The following is a 16,595-nucleotide window of genomic DNA, read 5'->3' as shown; positions in this document are numbered from 1 at the left end:
AAATTAAATTTTAGATACACACACACACTTTAAACTCAACATTTTGGTTTGTTCATATTTTACAGAAAGGTATCAATCCAGCGTTGTGTACTTACAAAACCAGCATTAATTCAAGAGCACTAAAAAAATGATTCAAAGATGATTCCTTGGATTTACTCATTTTTTTTAAGGTAAGTGGTTGTAAACAATTTTTGGGGGCTGAATTTAAACAAACAAATTAAGTTGAACATTCATTAATTTTCTTTTCAGCTTAGTCCCTTTATTAATCTAGGGTCACCACAGTTGATTGAACCACCAACTTATCCATATGTTTTACGCAGCGGAGGCACTTCCAGCTGCAACCCATCACTGGGAAACATCAATACACACTCTTTCACACGCATACACTATGAACAATTTTTGCTAACCCAATTCACCTATAGCGCATGTTTTTGGACTTGTGGAGTACCCAGAGGAAGCCCATGAGAACAAGGGGAGAACATGCAAACACCATGCAGAAATGACAACTGGCCCAGCCGGGGCTTGAACCAGAGAACTTCTTGCTGTGAGGCTAACCACTGCACCACAGATAAATTGTTTGCAACAATTCAGTGAGTATAATTCAAGTGTCTTGTCAAAACAACAACAGCTTGATATGCTATACAAATGTAATGCAACATACAAAACAAAAAAATGAAATTCTAGTAATATAAGAGAGACAGTTTAGCTTTTATGCATTCTCTCGCAATAATAAACACAAAGCAGCAAAATAATATGCTTGAAATAGATTTGTTTGAAATAAAAACTTTACTAACAGCCATTTTCTACTTCTGAATTTCATAATGATTGCTGATGCATAACCTAATAATTTCAAATTACTAATAAAAAGGTTATCAAAAAAAGTTCATCAATAAAAAGTACATCATCGTGTTTCCTAAATGTATGTGCAAGGGAAAGACAGAATAAGGGCAGATAAAAAACCCAGAAGGAAGCAGTGACAGAGAAAGAGAGAGAGAGAGAGAGAGAGAGAGAGAGAGAGAGAGAGAGACAGAGAGAGAGAGAGAGAGAGGAGGCTGTGTGATTTGTTTTTATGGTGATATCACCGACTCAGACCCAGATCACACTCTCTCACCCAATGAAGTCACTGTAATAGGAAGCGAGATGTAATAACTCTGTACTGCCAATAGGTCGCACTGCATGTTGTAAACAGGGTCGCCGCGGACCTTTCTACTGTAATCTCCATTTTGAATGTTTTTATGGTTTAGGGTTTTATGGCACGCCTCTTTTCTCATGGCCGAAAACGAGTAAATCGCCTGGATTACCCAGATGGTGTTATGAATTCGGACTAAAAACGCTGGACGCGATCTGAAGTGCAATCTACATTACGCAGTTTGCGATTTTTCTTGCTCTTCAGAAACGACCTCAGACTGCGGCGAAGGATTTCATGTTGTTGCTAATCGCTCAGCAAAACAATGTCAGATGATGCAACAAATCAAAACAGGAACGTAAATATCAAAAGGTACGTATTTTAATTCGACCTTTAAATTGACGTTTCGTGTTCCCCGTGCACTTGGAGACCAAAATCTGCATCGATGGCGTAAAAGTATTGCAACTAGTTTCAGATCGGTAACTGACGTTTGTAAACTGAACTCGCGACTTGTTTTTTACGGATTGCGGTTAAACACTCATTAACGTGCTATTATGGCGATTAATGTGCATTCGACTGTTGCGCAGTTGCTGCAAGTTATTCATGGGTTCAGGGTTTAAACGTGAAATGATTGATTCGTCTGTCTGCGGTGGATTAGCAGAGGGAGTGAGTAGGCCTCAGTGCGTGTCACCGATCCGCGCTCATGTTGGCTGCTGCTGCTATGCGCGTGAGCGTGCGAGGCGAGGGCGCGAGACTTGCTGCACATTTGGATTTTTATGCGTTTATTTGAATATTAATAGAGATATAAGATACCTCAAAGCCTCGTGTGTAGTATCGTATTACGATGTTTGAAAAAACCTGTGTTGATAACGGTGAAAACTCTGGCATTTTATGAGGCGCTTATAAGAATAACTTCAGTATAAAGTGCGCAAGCTGTTTGGTGAATTGCGTATATTTGACAAGAGGGTTTTGCTATTATTTCAGTTTATTTAAACGTAAATAACTCATCACAAGTAAAATTTATTAATCCCACACGAAACAATACTACAGTAAATTATAGTTAAAGCTGTGGTGTTTTATTTATAATATAGTAAATTGTGTATAGTATTATAATATTGTTAATGCACGTTAAAGCATACTGCATTAACTCTACTAAACTAAAAATTGTAATAAAAATAAATTGTAATAGGAATACAATTCTCACAAAAGAATAATTAAAGTACTTCAGTATACTATAGTTCGAAAACATAATAGTGTTTACTATAAATTCCTATAGTATTTTGTCATGGGGTAGTTGCAGTGTATGTGAGGTGAATGCAAAACAGTTCAACATGTCTCCGTGTTATTTCATATTTTATATGCATTTGACAAAATAAGATTGGAAGGTTGTACTACTTCGTAAAGTCAATGAATAGAGTATTAAAGTGAGAAACATTATGTTTTTTCTTATCCATTTCTCCCATCCATCTTTCACCCATCCTTCAAACTTCTTATTTTTTGCAAGGCATTTTTATTTGTTAGAATGTTTGTTGAATACTGTAAAAGTTATCCTATAATAAAATTAACTGTGGTTTTATAGTAGTAAATTGTAGTAACCATGTTTATGGCATTATTGATTACCATTTGTATAAGCACTGTTTAACCACAAATACAACTGTTAACCTGGATAGTGCAGCAAAATGGTTCAGTTGTGGTTATGTAACTACAAAAACTATGGGTTTTTTGGAATAAAACTTTATTTTACAAATAAATGGTAAAATTTATGAAAGGAATACATCTTGGTAAAAGTTTTAACACATCACATATATGTAGAAATCTGTATTTTGTTGCTGTGAATATACACATCTAGCAGAGGGAAAATAATTAAAAAAGAAAACAGCCAGGATATGTTTAAATTTCCAAATAGTTTGCAGAGAATCTGGTAGATGGCCTGGGGGAAGGAACATTTTAGTTTTTGCATTTTTGTCTGTCTTTATCTCTTTAATCATGTTTATTACTTTCGGTTAACTGTGTTTTTCAGCGAAGTTATTTAAGCTGTTTTGTTTTACCACAGTAAAGCAAAATGGATCAAGGAGGACTGGAGAACGGCACCAAGCGAGATGAGCGTTTAAATACATTGGATTACAACAAAAGAGCAACTGAGGGGATATTACCAAGAAGAATACAAAGCACCATGTCTGTGGCCCCTACATCTATGGTTCCTCAAGCCGGTCCAATGATGCAGCCAGTTTCTGGGGACATTCCCAATGGCCTGAGCAATTCGCCCACTCTGGAGGAGCACACCAGCTCGGTGTCCTCCATCTTTGGGGACGATTCCGAACTCAAACTGCTTGGGAAGGAGCAGAGGGCCCTGCAACAGCAGACCTTGGTCCCCTTCACTTTGGGGGACAGTTTTTCAGGTCTGGAGGCCAGCATTGCAGACCTTAACAACGCCTCCCCTTCAATGGATTCCCTGATTGGTGGAGTCGATCCCAATCTTTTCCCCTTAAAAACAGAGGACTTTTCTCCCATGATTAAAGGCGATATGGACCTTGACCAAGATTCCTTTGGACACATTGGGAAAGATGTTGATGTTGGCAATCATAAGCTCTTTAGTGACAACACTCTGGACCTCCTGCAGGACTTTGAGCTGGACGGATCGCCATCGGATTTCTACGTTGCTGATGATGCGTTCCTCTCCACCATAGGTGAAGATGCTCTGCTTTCGGAGCTGCCGACAAATTTAGAGAGGGACTCGAAGGCTGCGGTTTCTGTTAGCAGCGCGCTCAATGGCGCTGCTTCTTCCAGCCTCAGCACAGCCAACACCAGCATCTTGCCTAACATAAAGGTGGAGAAGGACTCCATAATCCAGCTGTGTACCCCGGGGGTCATTAAACAGGAGAACACCGGTGCAAGCTATTGTCAAGGAGGGCTTCACAGCACCCCCATTAACATATGCGGGGTCACCACTTCAAGCGGACAGAGCTTCCTCTTTGGGAACAGCTCGCCCACAGCTGTCGTCGGTCTGCAGAAAGATCAGAAGCCGGACTTTAACATGTACACCCCTCTGACCTCTTCTGGAGATGGTTGGAGCAGGAGCCAGGGCTTTGGGAATGTCAGTGGAATGCAGCAGAGGGCCAGTTTATGCTTTTCCAAAAACTTCTCAAGCAGCCCCTATTCCAGGTAAGCCATCAAGACCACCGAAATGGTCAGTGCTTCTGGATAATAATGGTGAATACGTGGTCATGTCATGTTTAAATTCAGACTGGAAAAGTCTCAGAAATGACCTAAAATGTTGTTTTTATGCTTAGACCTTAAATATTACATGATTTTTATTATAGTACACTAATAAATATAGCATGCAGATATTTTTTAATTAATATTATTACTTTATAAATTACTAATTAAATATTGTATTGGATTTCCTAACCAACATTATTGCTATTTATTATTTTAATAAAATTTCCAGTTAAATTCTACAACAACAGGAACAAAATCTAAATTGTTTTAGCATTATCTAAAGTTGAAGTAAGAATTATTAGCCCCCCTTTGATTTTTTTTTCTTTTTTAAATATTTCCAAATTATGTTTAACAGAGCAAGGAAATTTTCACAGTATGTCTGATAATATTTTTTCTTCTGCAGAAAGTCTTATTTGTTTTATTTCGGCTATAATGAAAGAAGTTTTTAATTTTTTAAAAACCATTTTAAGGTCAAAATGATTAGCCCCTTTAAGCTAAATATTTTTTGCTAGTCTACAGAACAAACCATCATCATACAATAACTTGCCTAATTACCCTAACCTGCCTAGTTAACCTAATTAACCTAGTTAAGCCTTTAAATATCACTTTAAGCTTTATAGATGTGTCCTGAAAAATATCTAGTCAAATATTATTTACTGTCATCATGTTAAAGATAAAATAAATCTGTTATTAGAAATGAGTTATTAAAACTATTATGTTTAGAAATGTGTTGAAAAAATATCTACATTAAACAGAAATTGGAGAAAAAAATAAACGTGGGCTAATAATTCTGACTTCAACTGTATATACTGTTAATATTTCTGAATTAGCTTTTATATTGTATTGTTTATAAGTGGTATTCATCTACATTTTTTTTTCTCTCTTTAGGTGGTTTCTTTTAAATATTACTTTTAGGTACTTTTAGACCTTAATTTATTTTACTTTTACTTTTAGTTCAGCCTTGTCCAGTGGATAACTCCTTGTTAGTAGCACATTTTCAGTTAATTTTAAAGGCATACAGTAGGTTAGTTAAAAATGTTCCAAACCAGTTTGAGTAATTGTTCTGTTGAATGCAAAGGAGATTTTTTGTAGAATGTCAGAAACCTGTAACCATTGATTTCAGTAGTATTTGTTTTTCCTACTATAGATGTCATTGGTTATGTATTTTCAGCATTCTTCACAATATCCTCTTTTGTTTTCAATGAAACAAAAAAAACAAACTCAAGCTGTTTCAGAACAAATCAAGTGTAAGTAAGTAAATGGTGGCAGAATTTTCATTTTTGTGAGAACAATCCCAGTTTTTTTCACTGTGAGTTTAATTAACACAGATTTGTAATAGTTAAAAAAAAAAAAGATAAACATAATGCCACCATCCTGCAAATAAATCAAATTTGAGCAGCTTTAGCATTTAAAAATATTAAGTGTTGAGTAAGGAATGCGCTAAATAATATTTACGGCTCGCATCTTTTTCTGGGAATTACAATTTAATGCACTTCCTCCAGTAAACAACAAAAACCAGACAAAATCAGTTTTAAAGACCCTAAACTAGCAAATAAAATTCTACACAATCATTAGTTTGTTGCAGTTTTAAAACAACCCTCAGTTTTAATCCCCTCACAATAATGCAATATCTGATACTGAACATTGGAAAATTCTCCTCTTTGCATTCATGTTCCATCATGTTTCCTGCTATCTTTCCTCACGTAGTCAAATCCAGACCTGTGCGAACAGAACACAAATTGCATGAAATGTGCTCAGAGGGCATGACAGTCGCGCAGATCTTTAGCGGAATTAATCTGTAATTTGCCTCTTTTGTTCATTTCCAAAAACATTACACGTTTACAGTGAGACAAGGAAGTCTGAAGATTCCTGTACTTATGAAATGTTATGCAAGTGACACACATAGCAGAGCGATCTCCACTGAGCAGGACTCGGCAGCTTGACCCCAAACCTGCTTATCCAAAACTGCAGCAGGTTGATTACCAATGACATGACAAGCATACTGGCTTTGAGGAAGCGTCTGCATATCTGTCATGTGATCAGGGCCATTAGGGACACACCCACCTAGGCCTGCTTATGCTCGATGCTTAAAATAAACACGATTGTTTCTCTGATGTCACAGAGTCATCAAGTTCGACTCATGCGCAAGGGTATTATCGTTTCAGAAAGTTTGCGGTAAGCAGAGCACCCTGATAGCCATAAGGAATCTTAAAGCGAGCAAGAAATAAAAACAAAACCCCATTTGCTTTTTTCCTTGTCAGTTTGCACCACCTTAGAATTGACCTGGGGTTTTGTTTGGTGTCACTAAGGCTATGCAGGCCACTGTTTGTTTACCTAACAGTCCAACTGATAGGTGTTCAGAGGCTGATTTAAACTATAGAGTGCAACATAGAGGTTCTGAATGTGAAATAAAATCCGTGTAATTTCTTTATAGGGAAAATTATTTATATGCTAATGTTGTACACAAATTCAACATTATAAAACAGAATTGAGAGATTTGTGCAGAAAAACTACATTACCCAAGGTGCTGTGCAGAAAACTACACCACTCAGAGAGCAAAGTGCAGCAAAATAAATCTTTAGCTCCGCCCACTCCATAAAGCATAGACTCTCCCTATGCACTCAAAATAATGTTATTCTTCTAGTTGGTCGGCTTGTTTCAGGGCTTATGATTAGTAATAAGACTCTGGTTTTCATGAAACCTGATAGATTATTTCTGTCCCTCACCATTACCTAGCCCATTCCCCTAGAGATTAAAAGATCTCCCCCCCCCCCTCCCCCCCCCCGACCCCGGTAAATGTGTCATGCAAATAATAAGCCAAGCTCTTCTTTTGAAGAGACTCAGCGGTTGTCTTTGGTGACAGATTTACAATGTAATGCTGTAGTAAACACGGATGTTCATATGCTTGAATGACAAAACGTGAGTGAGTAGTTTACTTGTCAAATAAGGGCATATTTATATGTAGTCAGTGTAAAAATATGGGTCTAACATAAATCAGCTTATGAATACTTGTATTCTGGTGTCACATTGCCATGTGCATTGGTCATACTAAAATCATACAAATTTTTGCATTTTCATCAATATCAGCAGCAGGGCTGCTAAAAACTGATATTGCAATATTTTATTTTCTGCGATGATATTATGATATGATTACGGTTTCACAAGATAGTTTGAATAGCACTGATTGACAGTTTTCTAGGGAGTCAGGTATACAGGCTGCTCGATTATGGGAAAAATCATAAACCACGATTATTTTGGTCATAATTGTAATCACGGTTATTCAAAATGATTATCAGTTGAAGTCAAAATTGTCAAAATTATTCACCCTCCTGTGATTTATTTTTATTTTTTGAATACAATTATTTCCCAAATGATGTTTAACAGAGCAATTTTTCACAGTATTTCCTATAATATTTTTTCTTCTGAAGAAAGGCTTATTTGTTTTATTTCAGCTAGAATAAAAGGTTCAAATATTTTAAACCTATTTTAATAGCTCAATATTATTAGCCCCCTTAAGCGATATATATTTTTTGGGATTGTCTGCAGAAGAAACTACTGTTATACAATGACTTGCCTAATTACACTAATTAAGCCTTTAAATGTCACTAAGCTAAATACTATTATCTTGAAGCATACCTAGTAAAATATTATGTACTGTCATCAAAGCAAAGTTAAAATAAATCAGTTATTAGAAACGAGTTATTAAATGTATTATGTTTAAAAATGGGTTGAAAATAAATCTTTCCATTAAACCGAAATCGGAGGAAAAGGGTCGCTCATAATTCAGGAGGGCTAATAATTCTGACTTCAACTGTATATATACAGCTATTTTCCTCCCTGTAAATAAGCAAAGGGAAATAAATACATTAGAATAAATGAAACAAACAGTGCTTTAAGCATCTTCACTGTAAGGAAAAATACTTTAATTATAGCAACAGCAGTCCTTCAGTCAAGAGCAGTAAGTGATTTTGTCCTTTTGTTGTTTGATTAATAATACAAACAGTCAGCAGCAGGAATATTGCACTGTCACTTTAAGAGCAGTGCGGTTCAGATATGGTTTCTCTTTCACATGTCTTTTGATTCTCAACTCGTTTGTTTATTACACAAATGAGGGTTAATATGAATAATCACTAAACACCGCACTCTGACACAAATGTGCATGTATCTGACCATTAAAGTGCTCACAATAGGATGACTTTAGATGTGTGTGTTCCACTCGTCTCCAGGGCTAAGCGCGCACACACACAACCGCATGTGCTCTTTTGCGCTTTTAAAAACATGAATGATTCGAATGTACATCAATGAATGATGCAAAAGGTACATTACAGTACATGCTTTTAGTAATTTTCACGTGAAACTGAGCTTTGCAGAGCAACAAATGTGTACAACTGGAAAGGGGGCGCGGTATATGATGCAGTAATCGTTTTATCTCGATTAATGCTTTCTCATAATTGTTAGAAGCCAAAATTAAAATCGAAACCGAATTTTCGATTAATTGCACAGCCCTAGAGTGAGGTACAGAAATTGAATAATCACAGTGCAAAAAATGCTTTTCCTACTTTGATTTGTTTCGTTTCTAGTTCAAATATCCAACATTTCTTAGATTATGTAAAAATATTGTTTTGTTTTCAACTTCAGAAGAAATAAGCCAAAATTAAAAGAGTTTTTCCTTACTAGAACTAGAACCAGACTAGAAACAAGACAAAATTTATATATATATATTATAAGAAAAACTTTTCTTGGCATAAATTGTGTAAATTCGGTATAAGTACTAAGTAGTAAATACAATTCTGTATAGCTATTGGTCAACTATAATTCAGACTCAACATTGCATGTCTTGCGATGTGACTATTGCGAATGCACACATTGCGATATCGATGCTGAAACAATATATTGTGCAGCCCAAATCAGCAATACATTGTTGATGTTACATTTTATAATGAATTTTTATTAATGGAAAATGTGAACAGAAAATATTTTATACAAGAAACTTACACAAATGCAAATATGTTGCTTTGACAACTAATTAATAAATTAGTTAGGCGTTAAAATGACTAAAAATAAAGCCATATTGACCTAAAACTTACTGAAAACTAATAAAAATGTGAAGTAAATATCAACCTGACAAAAATAAAAGCCTATTTAAAATATAAACGAGCAATTCCATGCAAATGTCAACCTTGCCATGAAAAAAAAAATAAAGTTCACCAAAATAGACAAACCATTTCTACATTTTTTTTTGTGTAAGCAAGTATTTTACAGTACTTCAAACTGCTCAAAAATGTTTCTGTCAATGTTTTCAGACTATTATATTTGATTTAACAAAGTCACACAATTGCCGATTTCACATCGGTCACATCCATAACGGAAATGTTGCATCCATAACAAAGCTTTTCCCTCATAAATGCAAAAATGTAAAATTACATAAAATCAACCATTTTTGTTCTATAGTGAGCCGACTCTTTTCATTTTGATTAGCATTGGGTTTTTTTTTTGTTTAATTCATAGAATTTCTACAAAGTATATTGTAGACTGTAAATAGGCACTAACTTTTTCGTCACATCCATAACGCATGTTTATTTTCCTCATTTATTACTATTAAAAATGTTTATAGATTGATATTTTTCTGATCCCATAACTCTGTGGCTAGTTGTTTTGGAAAATATAAGCAGTTGCTTCAATGTAATGTTAACGTATACCTTCCATGTGAATTTATGTTTTGAGTTTTTACTGCAAATGTCACATCCATAACTCTGGAATTGCTTATATAATTATTTACTAAATCAGGGCTGTCCAAAATGGTTCCTGGAGGGCCACTGCTCCTACCAATAATAGTACTCTAAAAGTTAATTTATGAACTTTATTTACGTAATGATTTATATCTTTAAGCATATTTCATGTGGTTAGTATAATAACATCAGTGTACTAGTAGTATACTTGTAAGTGTACTACTAGAATACCACTTGGGACTAAATTGTAGGGCTGCCCGATTTTGGCTAAATTGAGAATCCAAATTTTTTTATAATAAAGAAATAAAGATCATGATTTTCTCATGATTCTATAGATGTAAAATAAAAGTTAATATGAATAGACTATTATTATTGTTATTTTCCAAGCATATGGTAAAACAATAATAATATTAGGCCTATGTGTAGGTCTACTGTTGGTTAAAATGCTAAATTTTGTATAGAACTTACAATGGTGGACTTTAAACTTTGGTATGATAACTTTAAATATGTTCTGGGTCATCATTGCACAGTAAAATGATGGTATCAGAATACAACTATTCATAATTCTGAAGTTGAATCATTATGTTTGAGACGTTTGCTTGCAATCTGTCATTGACAACATTATTAGATCACTTTTTTCACTAAAATAAAATGAGACATTTGTCATCAGATTTCCTCATGCGTTGTATTCAACATTATATAGACTAGTGTAGTTATACTGCACTGTTAAACGTTTATTCTCATGCACAACACTTTGTGTTCACTATGAAAGAAAAAAACATCAAATGCTTGCCCTAATCGTAACTCCAAAATGGGGTATGATCATTTAAATGAGGTGTGCGGTTTTGGTTTGACTTTCACTGCAGAGTGCGGGTCATGTAATGGCTGCTATCACTTTGATGAAAATACATACATGCAAATCATTCATTATGTGCGGCTCCCAAATGATCACTCTGTTTAACAAACTGAACGTTATTTACAACTTTATAAGCTTTTATTCACAGCCTATGCAGGTTCTGTTCACTAAGGCGCACGCATCCTCTCTGTAGTAAACACACTGCTCACTTGTGATTTCGCAGCCATGAATACATCCTTACATTAAGACAGAAATGACATTTTTGGGTGAATTATGCCTTATAAATAGAGTATGTGCCTCTTGGAGGTGTCCATGTGGCTGAGCAACGTATATAAAACAATGTGAAGACTTATGCGACCGCCTTTAAGCTTCTCCCGAACTTGAAAATGTAATTGGCTGAATCATAGAGATACTGGATTAAGATCGTCGAGATCGCAATCTTTTTTCGATTAATTGTGCAGCCCTACTAAATTGGCTATGTTTTTTTACACTAAAAGTATAACAGTAGTAACCTTAGGTGCATAAGTAGTCAACAATTAAGTTCCATTTGTACTGCAAGTGAACGTATCAGTATACTAGTAGTTTACCTCTGTAATTTTTAAAGTAATTTGTGAATTTTTTAGAATTCCTAGAATTTAGGTTCTGCATTTATCTCATTCAAGTGCACAGATGGTGGCGAACACACACACACACACACACACACACAAACCTCACCTGCACTTTCTACTGCTGCTGGGACTCGAACCAGCCACCTTTGGATTGCAAGTCTGACTAGTTAACCAAAAAGGCCACATCAAGATGTCTGACATATGTACTCTTAGTTAATGAGTAGTTTTATAATGTTATACTGCAAGCAGCTCTGTTAGTGCACTCATAGTTAACTAGTAGTTTATACTTCAATATGTATAAAAGTTATACTTCAGTTGTACTTGGCATATTGGTGTTGGAATAAGCTGTAGTTATACTGAGCATATTTATACTCAGAAAACCTCATCTCTGAAACCAGGGAAGTATGCAATATAATGGAGAAAAAACATTAAATGGGGCATAAACAGAGTAAAAAGAGCGAACAAACCAAGTATAATTATTAGAATATATAATTATACTTGAGTGAACATGTATAGGCCAAATAAACTCAGCTTTTTCTTTCAGTACAAGTCAAGTACACTTAAGTGTTAGAAGTACTAGAGAAGTACCAAAATTAGAGTCAGAAATTACATTGGAAGTATATGTTCTTATAGTTTAAATGATAAGTTCTTATAAGTTTAAACAATATACACTAATGGCATACTATAATAAAGTTTGTTTTCAAGTGCTGCAGGGATTAAGCTCCAAGTACCCTAATTAAACAACCAAACAGCTAATGAAGCTCTCTGGACTGACTGGTTGGACACCCCTGAGATAAAGATTATACAAAAACAAGACTGGTCTAATTCTCTGCATCACTTTCTTGTGGAGTTTACCTCCAATACACCAGTTAGAGGTTTGATCCTGAAAAGCTTGATCAGCAGGTTCAGATGTTTTTAATCATTAGTGGCTTTAAAATCTGCGGGATCAAGACTGGAAACCCTTGGGTTACACCAAATAGCAAAACAACTTTATGTTTGCAAACTAACCACTGACGTTCAAGTCAACTAGAAATTCCTTCCAACTTCAGTGCTGTGACGCATTTCTACCTGAAATTAATATTGAATACAGGGAGGATTTTATGAGTGCTCCTGTTTGTTATCTTTCAATTGAACCAAACAAAACAACAGTTGTTATGGATATTTTATCTAATCTATCAAACTGACATCATCAGAAAAAGAACATTTTCCACATTTTGATACAAGATACTAAGCAGTGTTGCCAGTTTGTGGATTTTGCCTCCAAATTGTATGACTTTCTTATTGTTGCTGTGACTTTTATTCATGTTTTCCTACAATGAGCTATTGTATTTAACTATATTAGACAAATTACGCTGTGGTGATTAAACAAACTAAAAAATAAGGCAGACTTTCTGTCATTTGTTTTCTCTGTTCCATCTATCACGATGGTCATCAATTCCTGGAGGGCCGCAGCTCTGCATAGTTTAGCTCCATCCACCTCCAAATCACACCTGCTTGAAGTGGAAGTGAAGCACTCAGTCAAGTTTACATTATTTTGCTAATTAATTTACACTCTAATTAAAATATATATAACAAACTCGATTAATGTAACCATTTAGAAGAAAACGGCATGTTTTACTATAGCTTTTAGACTTAGGGCACCGCCATCTTGGAATATCGCTGTGTCTGACATCACTTGGTTGGTTCTGTTCCCTCAGCTGAACAGATACAGTGGAAGTAATGGACTGAACATGGAGACTGCAAATTATAACTGAATGCTTCACTTTAACAGTCCATAAGTGTCTTGAACAGCTTAATTAGTTGGAACAGCTGTGTTTGATTAGGGTTGGAGCGAAACTGTGCAGAGCTTCGGCCCTCCAGGAATCCACTTTAAGGCCTATGATCTATCATTTTAGAAATCAGCCAAGCTGAAATCACAGCACAGCCATTGTCTTGAATGTATATGTATGTTAGGGGTTGCACAGACTAGTCGACTGGTCAACTTTAATGCTCTGCTATGTATGATGCTTTTTGATTGACGTCGACTAGTCATGCTGCACACATCACATGGTTATTGACTTGATCTACAAGTCAATCTACACGTCTTGATCTACATTTACAGGCACAGGTAGGTTCACTTAATGCTTGAATTCATTCATTCATTCATTCATTTTCCTTCGGCTTAGTCCCTTTATTTATCAGGGGCCACCACAGTGGAATGAACCGCCAACTTATCCAGCGTATGTTTTACACAGTGGATGCTCTAACAGCTGCAACCCAGTACTGTGAAACAACCATACACGCTCACATTCACACACATACACTACAGTTAATTTAGTTAATCCAATTCACCTATAGCGCATGTCTTTTGACTAAGGGAGCACACTGAGGAAACCCATGCCAACTTGGGGAGAACATGCAAAGTTCACACAAAAAATGCCAACTGACCCAGCCGGGGCTCGAAACTAGCGACCTTCTTGCTGTGAGGCGACAGTGCTAACCACTGAGCCTCACAGGTGTCAGCCAGTTAGATTTCTCCATGCCAATACCCAAGAGCAGAAGCTAGCCCAACGTGTTCATGCAACACTGGAAAAGTAATGTAATTGGCTGATGTCCTCTGCGAAGTGTAGAAGATGACATGTTTTGTGATTGAAACATGAAACACACAGAAACAGAGAAGCGTGTAGTCACGTGGGTGTGGCAAACTTCATAGCATGTGTACCAAGATAGTAACCATGAAAAAAGTCTGACTTGAGCAAAATTTTGAGCAGCTTTCTGGCCCGCACTGTCATAGCATCTGATAAGCATGCGTTTGAGCAGGACTTTGACAGTGTAGGCTATAGAATAACTTGTCATGAATTGATGTGCTATGTGCTGACAAAATATGCATTACTATTTATCTATATATATATATATATATATATATATATATATATATATATATATATATATATATATATATATATATATATATATTCAACTTTAATAGGTTGAACTGTCCGAGATTTGAACAAAAGCAAGTGATGCATCAAAGTTTGATTTAAAAAAAAAGAATGGTTATAAGAATCTTAATAATCATTATAATAAATATAAATATAAATATAAATTCAATGATATTAATGATATGACCTAGTTCCGGAAACTTTCTACTTCTCTGTATATCCATCTGATTTCACTGTCTGTTTCTTTTGTCCGCCCCCCTGTCATTTAAAAGAATATCTCAATGGCGAACGCGGCTAGTATAAAAGCCTCGTCCGTTTCATGAGGTGTGCGATGTGGCGCCAGGCCAAAGTATACATCAGCCTTAGAATGTTTGTTTGTTTTTTCTGTAGTTCAATGGTGTATCTACCCTGTCTTTAGTACTGTTCAATTTGAATACATTTATTTTACCACAGATTTTGTGATTTAGCATTTTCTCTTTATGTGTATTTTGATATTGTGATATAGGTCTTAAATTTAATACTTAATGGTCTTAAAAAAGTCTTAAATTTGACATTATGATATCTGTAGAAACCCTGTGTGCCAATGTTGCATTATTAACAAAATGAAAGTGTTGACAATGCATTTGTTTTGTACTAAATTTAGTCATTAGTAATGTTTCATTGGTTTTGGAATGTTTCATTAACTGTCAAATAGCATGTGCATTTTTTTTCTGCAAATAAATCGCAAATGGTGGCATGTTGCAAAACGGAGCTTTGAAACGCTTGAGTTATCCATGTATCTAGCCTGATCTCATGAGGGAACGTAACTATTTTACGTTTTATCAGTTTAGTGGCTAATTCGTACGAATTCATACAGTTTCATTCATACAGTGTTCAGTTGTATGTGAATGTACGATTTTTAAAAGGTGGTGTGGCACCCAACCCCACCCCAAAACCCAACCATCATTGGGGATAAGCAAATTGTACTAAACTGTATGAATGAGGACATACAAATTAGCCACTAAATCAAAAAGTTACTAATTGCCGTGTGATAGCGTTGATGTATCTGTGTTTGCACTCTGCGAACAAAGGTGAAGAATGGTGAACTGTCATGGCCAATCACAGTCATTTCTGTTGAGCATGTGAACACAATGGCCAATCAGCGATGTTTAGTTACGCGCTCTACAGAGCTCAGATGTTAGTGGGAAATGGACGTTTTTACGATACGAATGCGATACAACAACCCAAGTTCTGACCTCTGCTCCCCGCCCCCTACTCTCTTAAAGAGCCCCATATTAAACACAGAATAATCACGCCAGGAGCTACTCTTTATATTAGTTTTCATATCTTTAATTTTCAAAAACACACACCGTCAGCAAGTGAAACTATTCTCAGAAGCTCATGACTGCAGCAACTCCAAATCCTCTGACGGCAGCAGGTGGTCAAACATTAGCCTTACTAAAACTATGGCCAGAAACAGAGAACAAGGTGTGTTTATGGATAGATTGTTATAATATCTGCATCTGTGCAGTTGTTTGTCAGTACATACTTGACAAAATGTAATAGCGAGCAATCGGTTTCTCATTTGTTGTTTTCGTTGCCTTCTCACACCTCATCATACCTCAGCTTTTTCCCTTCAACGAAATATATCCCTTAACACATACTTTATAAAATGACTATTTTGTTCTTTTAATTGAAACATTTTGAAAACAAATCATTGCAGTGTATGTAGCATTACCATTACCGAAGCATACTGTCAGACAGACAGTACTCAAATAAATGCTGTTTTACAGGACCAGCCTCAATGACAGAGATAGAAATATCATAAGCAGTTAATTATTAAATATTGTTTTGTAACAACCCAAATTGTTAAATATTTTTACAGACTCAGAGTAAGGGTTTTTATTTATTTATTTTAAAAACGATTTAATTTAGAGACATGAATTTGTTTAATTTTTTTACTTTTAAAAGTATCGATTTGGCACCAAAAAAAAAAAAAAGCCCAAACAACCAACCCTAAATATTACTCTTTAGATACTCAAGATTATTGAGATTGGCCAAAGTGAGGATGATACATCCCCTGTAACAACTTTTCATTATAAACATTTAGCAACACTTGCACTGAAATGTTCTTCTGTATATTAACTGTTTACTTCA

At 35.5% G+C, this 16,595-nt stretch overlaps 1 protein-coding gene across 1 annotated transcript in view; it reads left to right on the top strand.

Moving 5' to 3' along the window:
* The first annotated feature begins 1,190 nt into the window (after nt 1–1,190).
* nr3c1 (nuclear receptor subfamily 3, group C, member 1 (glucocorticoid receptor)) overlaps nt 1,191–16,595 on the top strand; it is a 56,878-nt gene continuing 41,473 nt past the window's right edge. Inside the window, exons 1-2 of the mRNA XM_056471687.1 lie at nt 1,191–1,498; nt 3,180–4,288. Of these exons, the coding sequence (XP_056327662.1) occupies nt 3,189–4,288 (1,100 nt within the window). The 5' untranslated portion in view covers nt 1,191–1,498; nt 3,180–3,188. The remainder of the gene's footprint in view (nt 1,499–3,179; nt 4,289–16,595) is intronic.

The sequence above is a fragment of the Danio aesculapii genome, chromosome 14 (assembly GCF_903798145.1).
Source record: "Danio aesculapii chromosome 14, fDanAes4.1, whole genome shotgun sequence".
Taxonomy (NCBI): Eukaryota; Metazoa; Chordata; class Actinopteri; order Cypriniformes; family Danionidae; genus Danio; species Danio aesculapii.
Note: the sequence above shows the minus strand (reverse complement) of the source record. Positions and strands in the feature narration are given on the sequence as shown.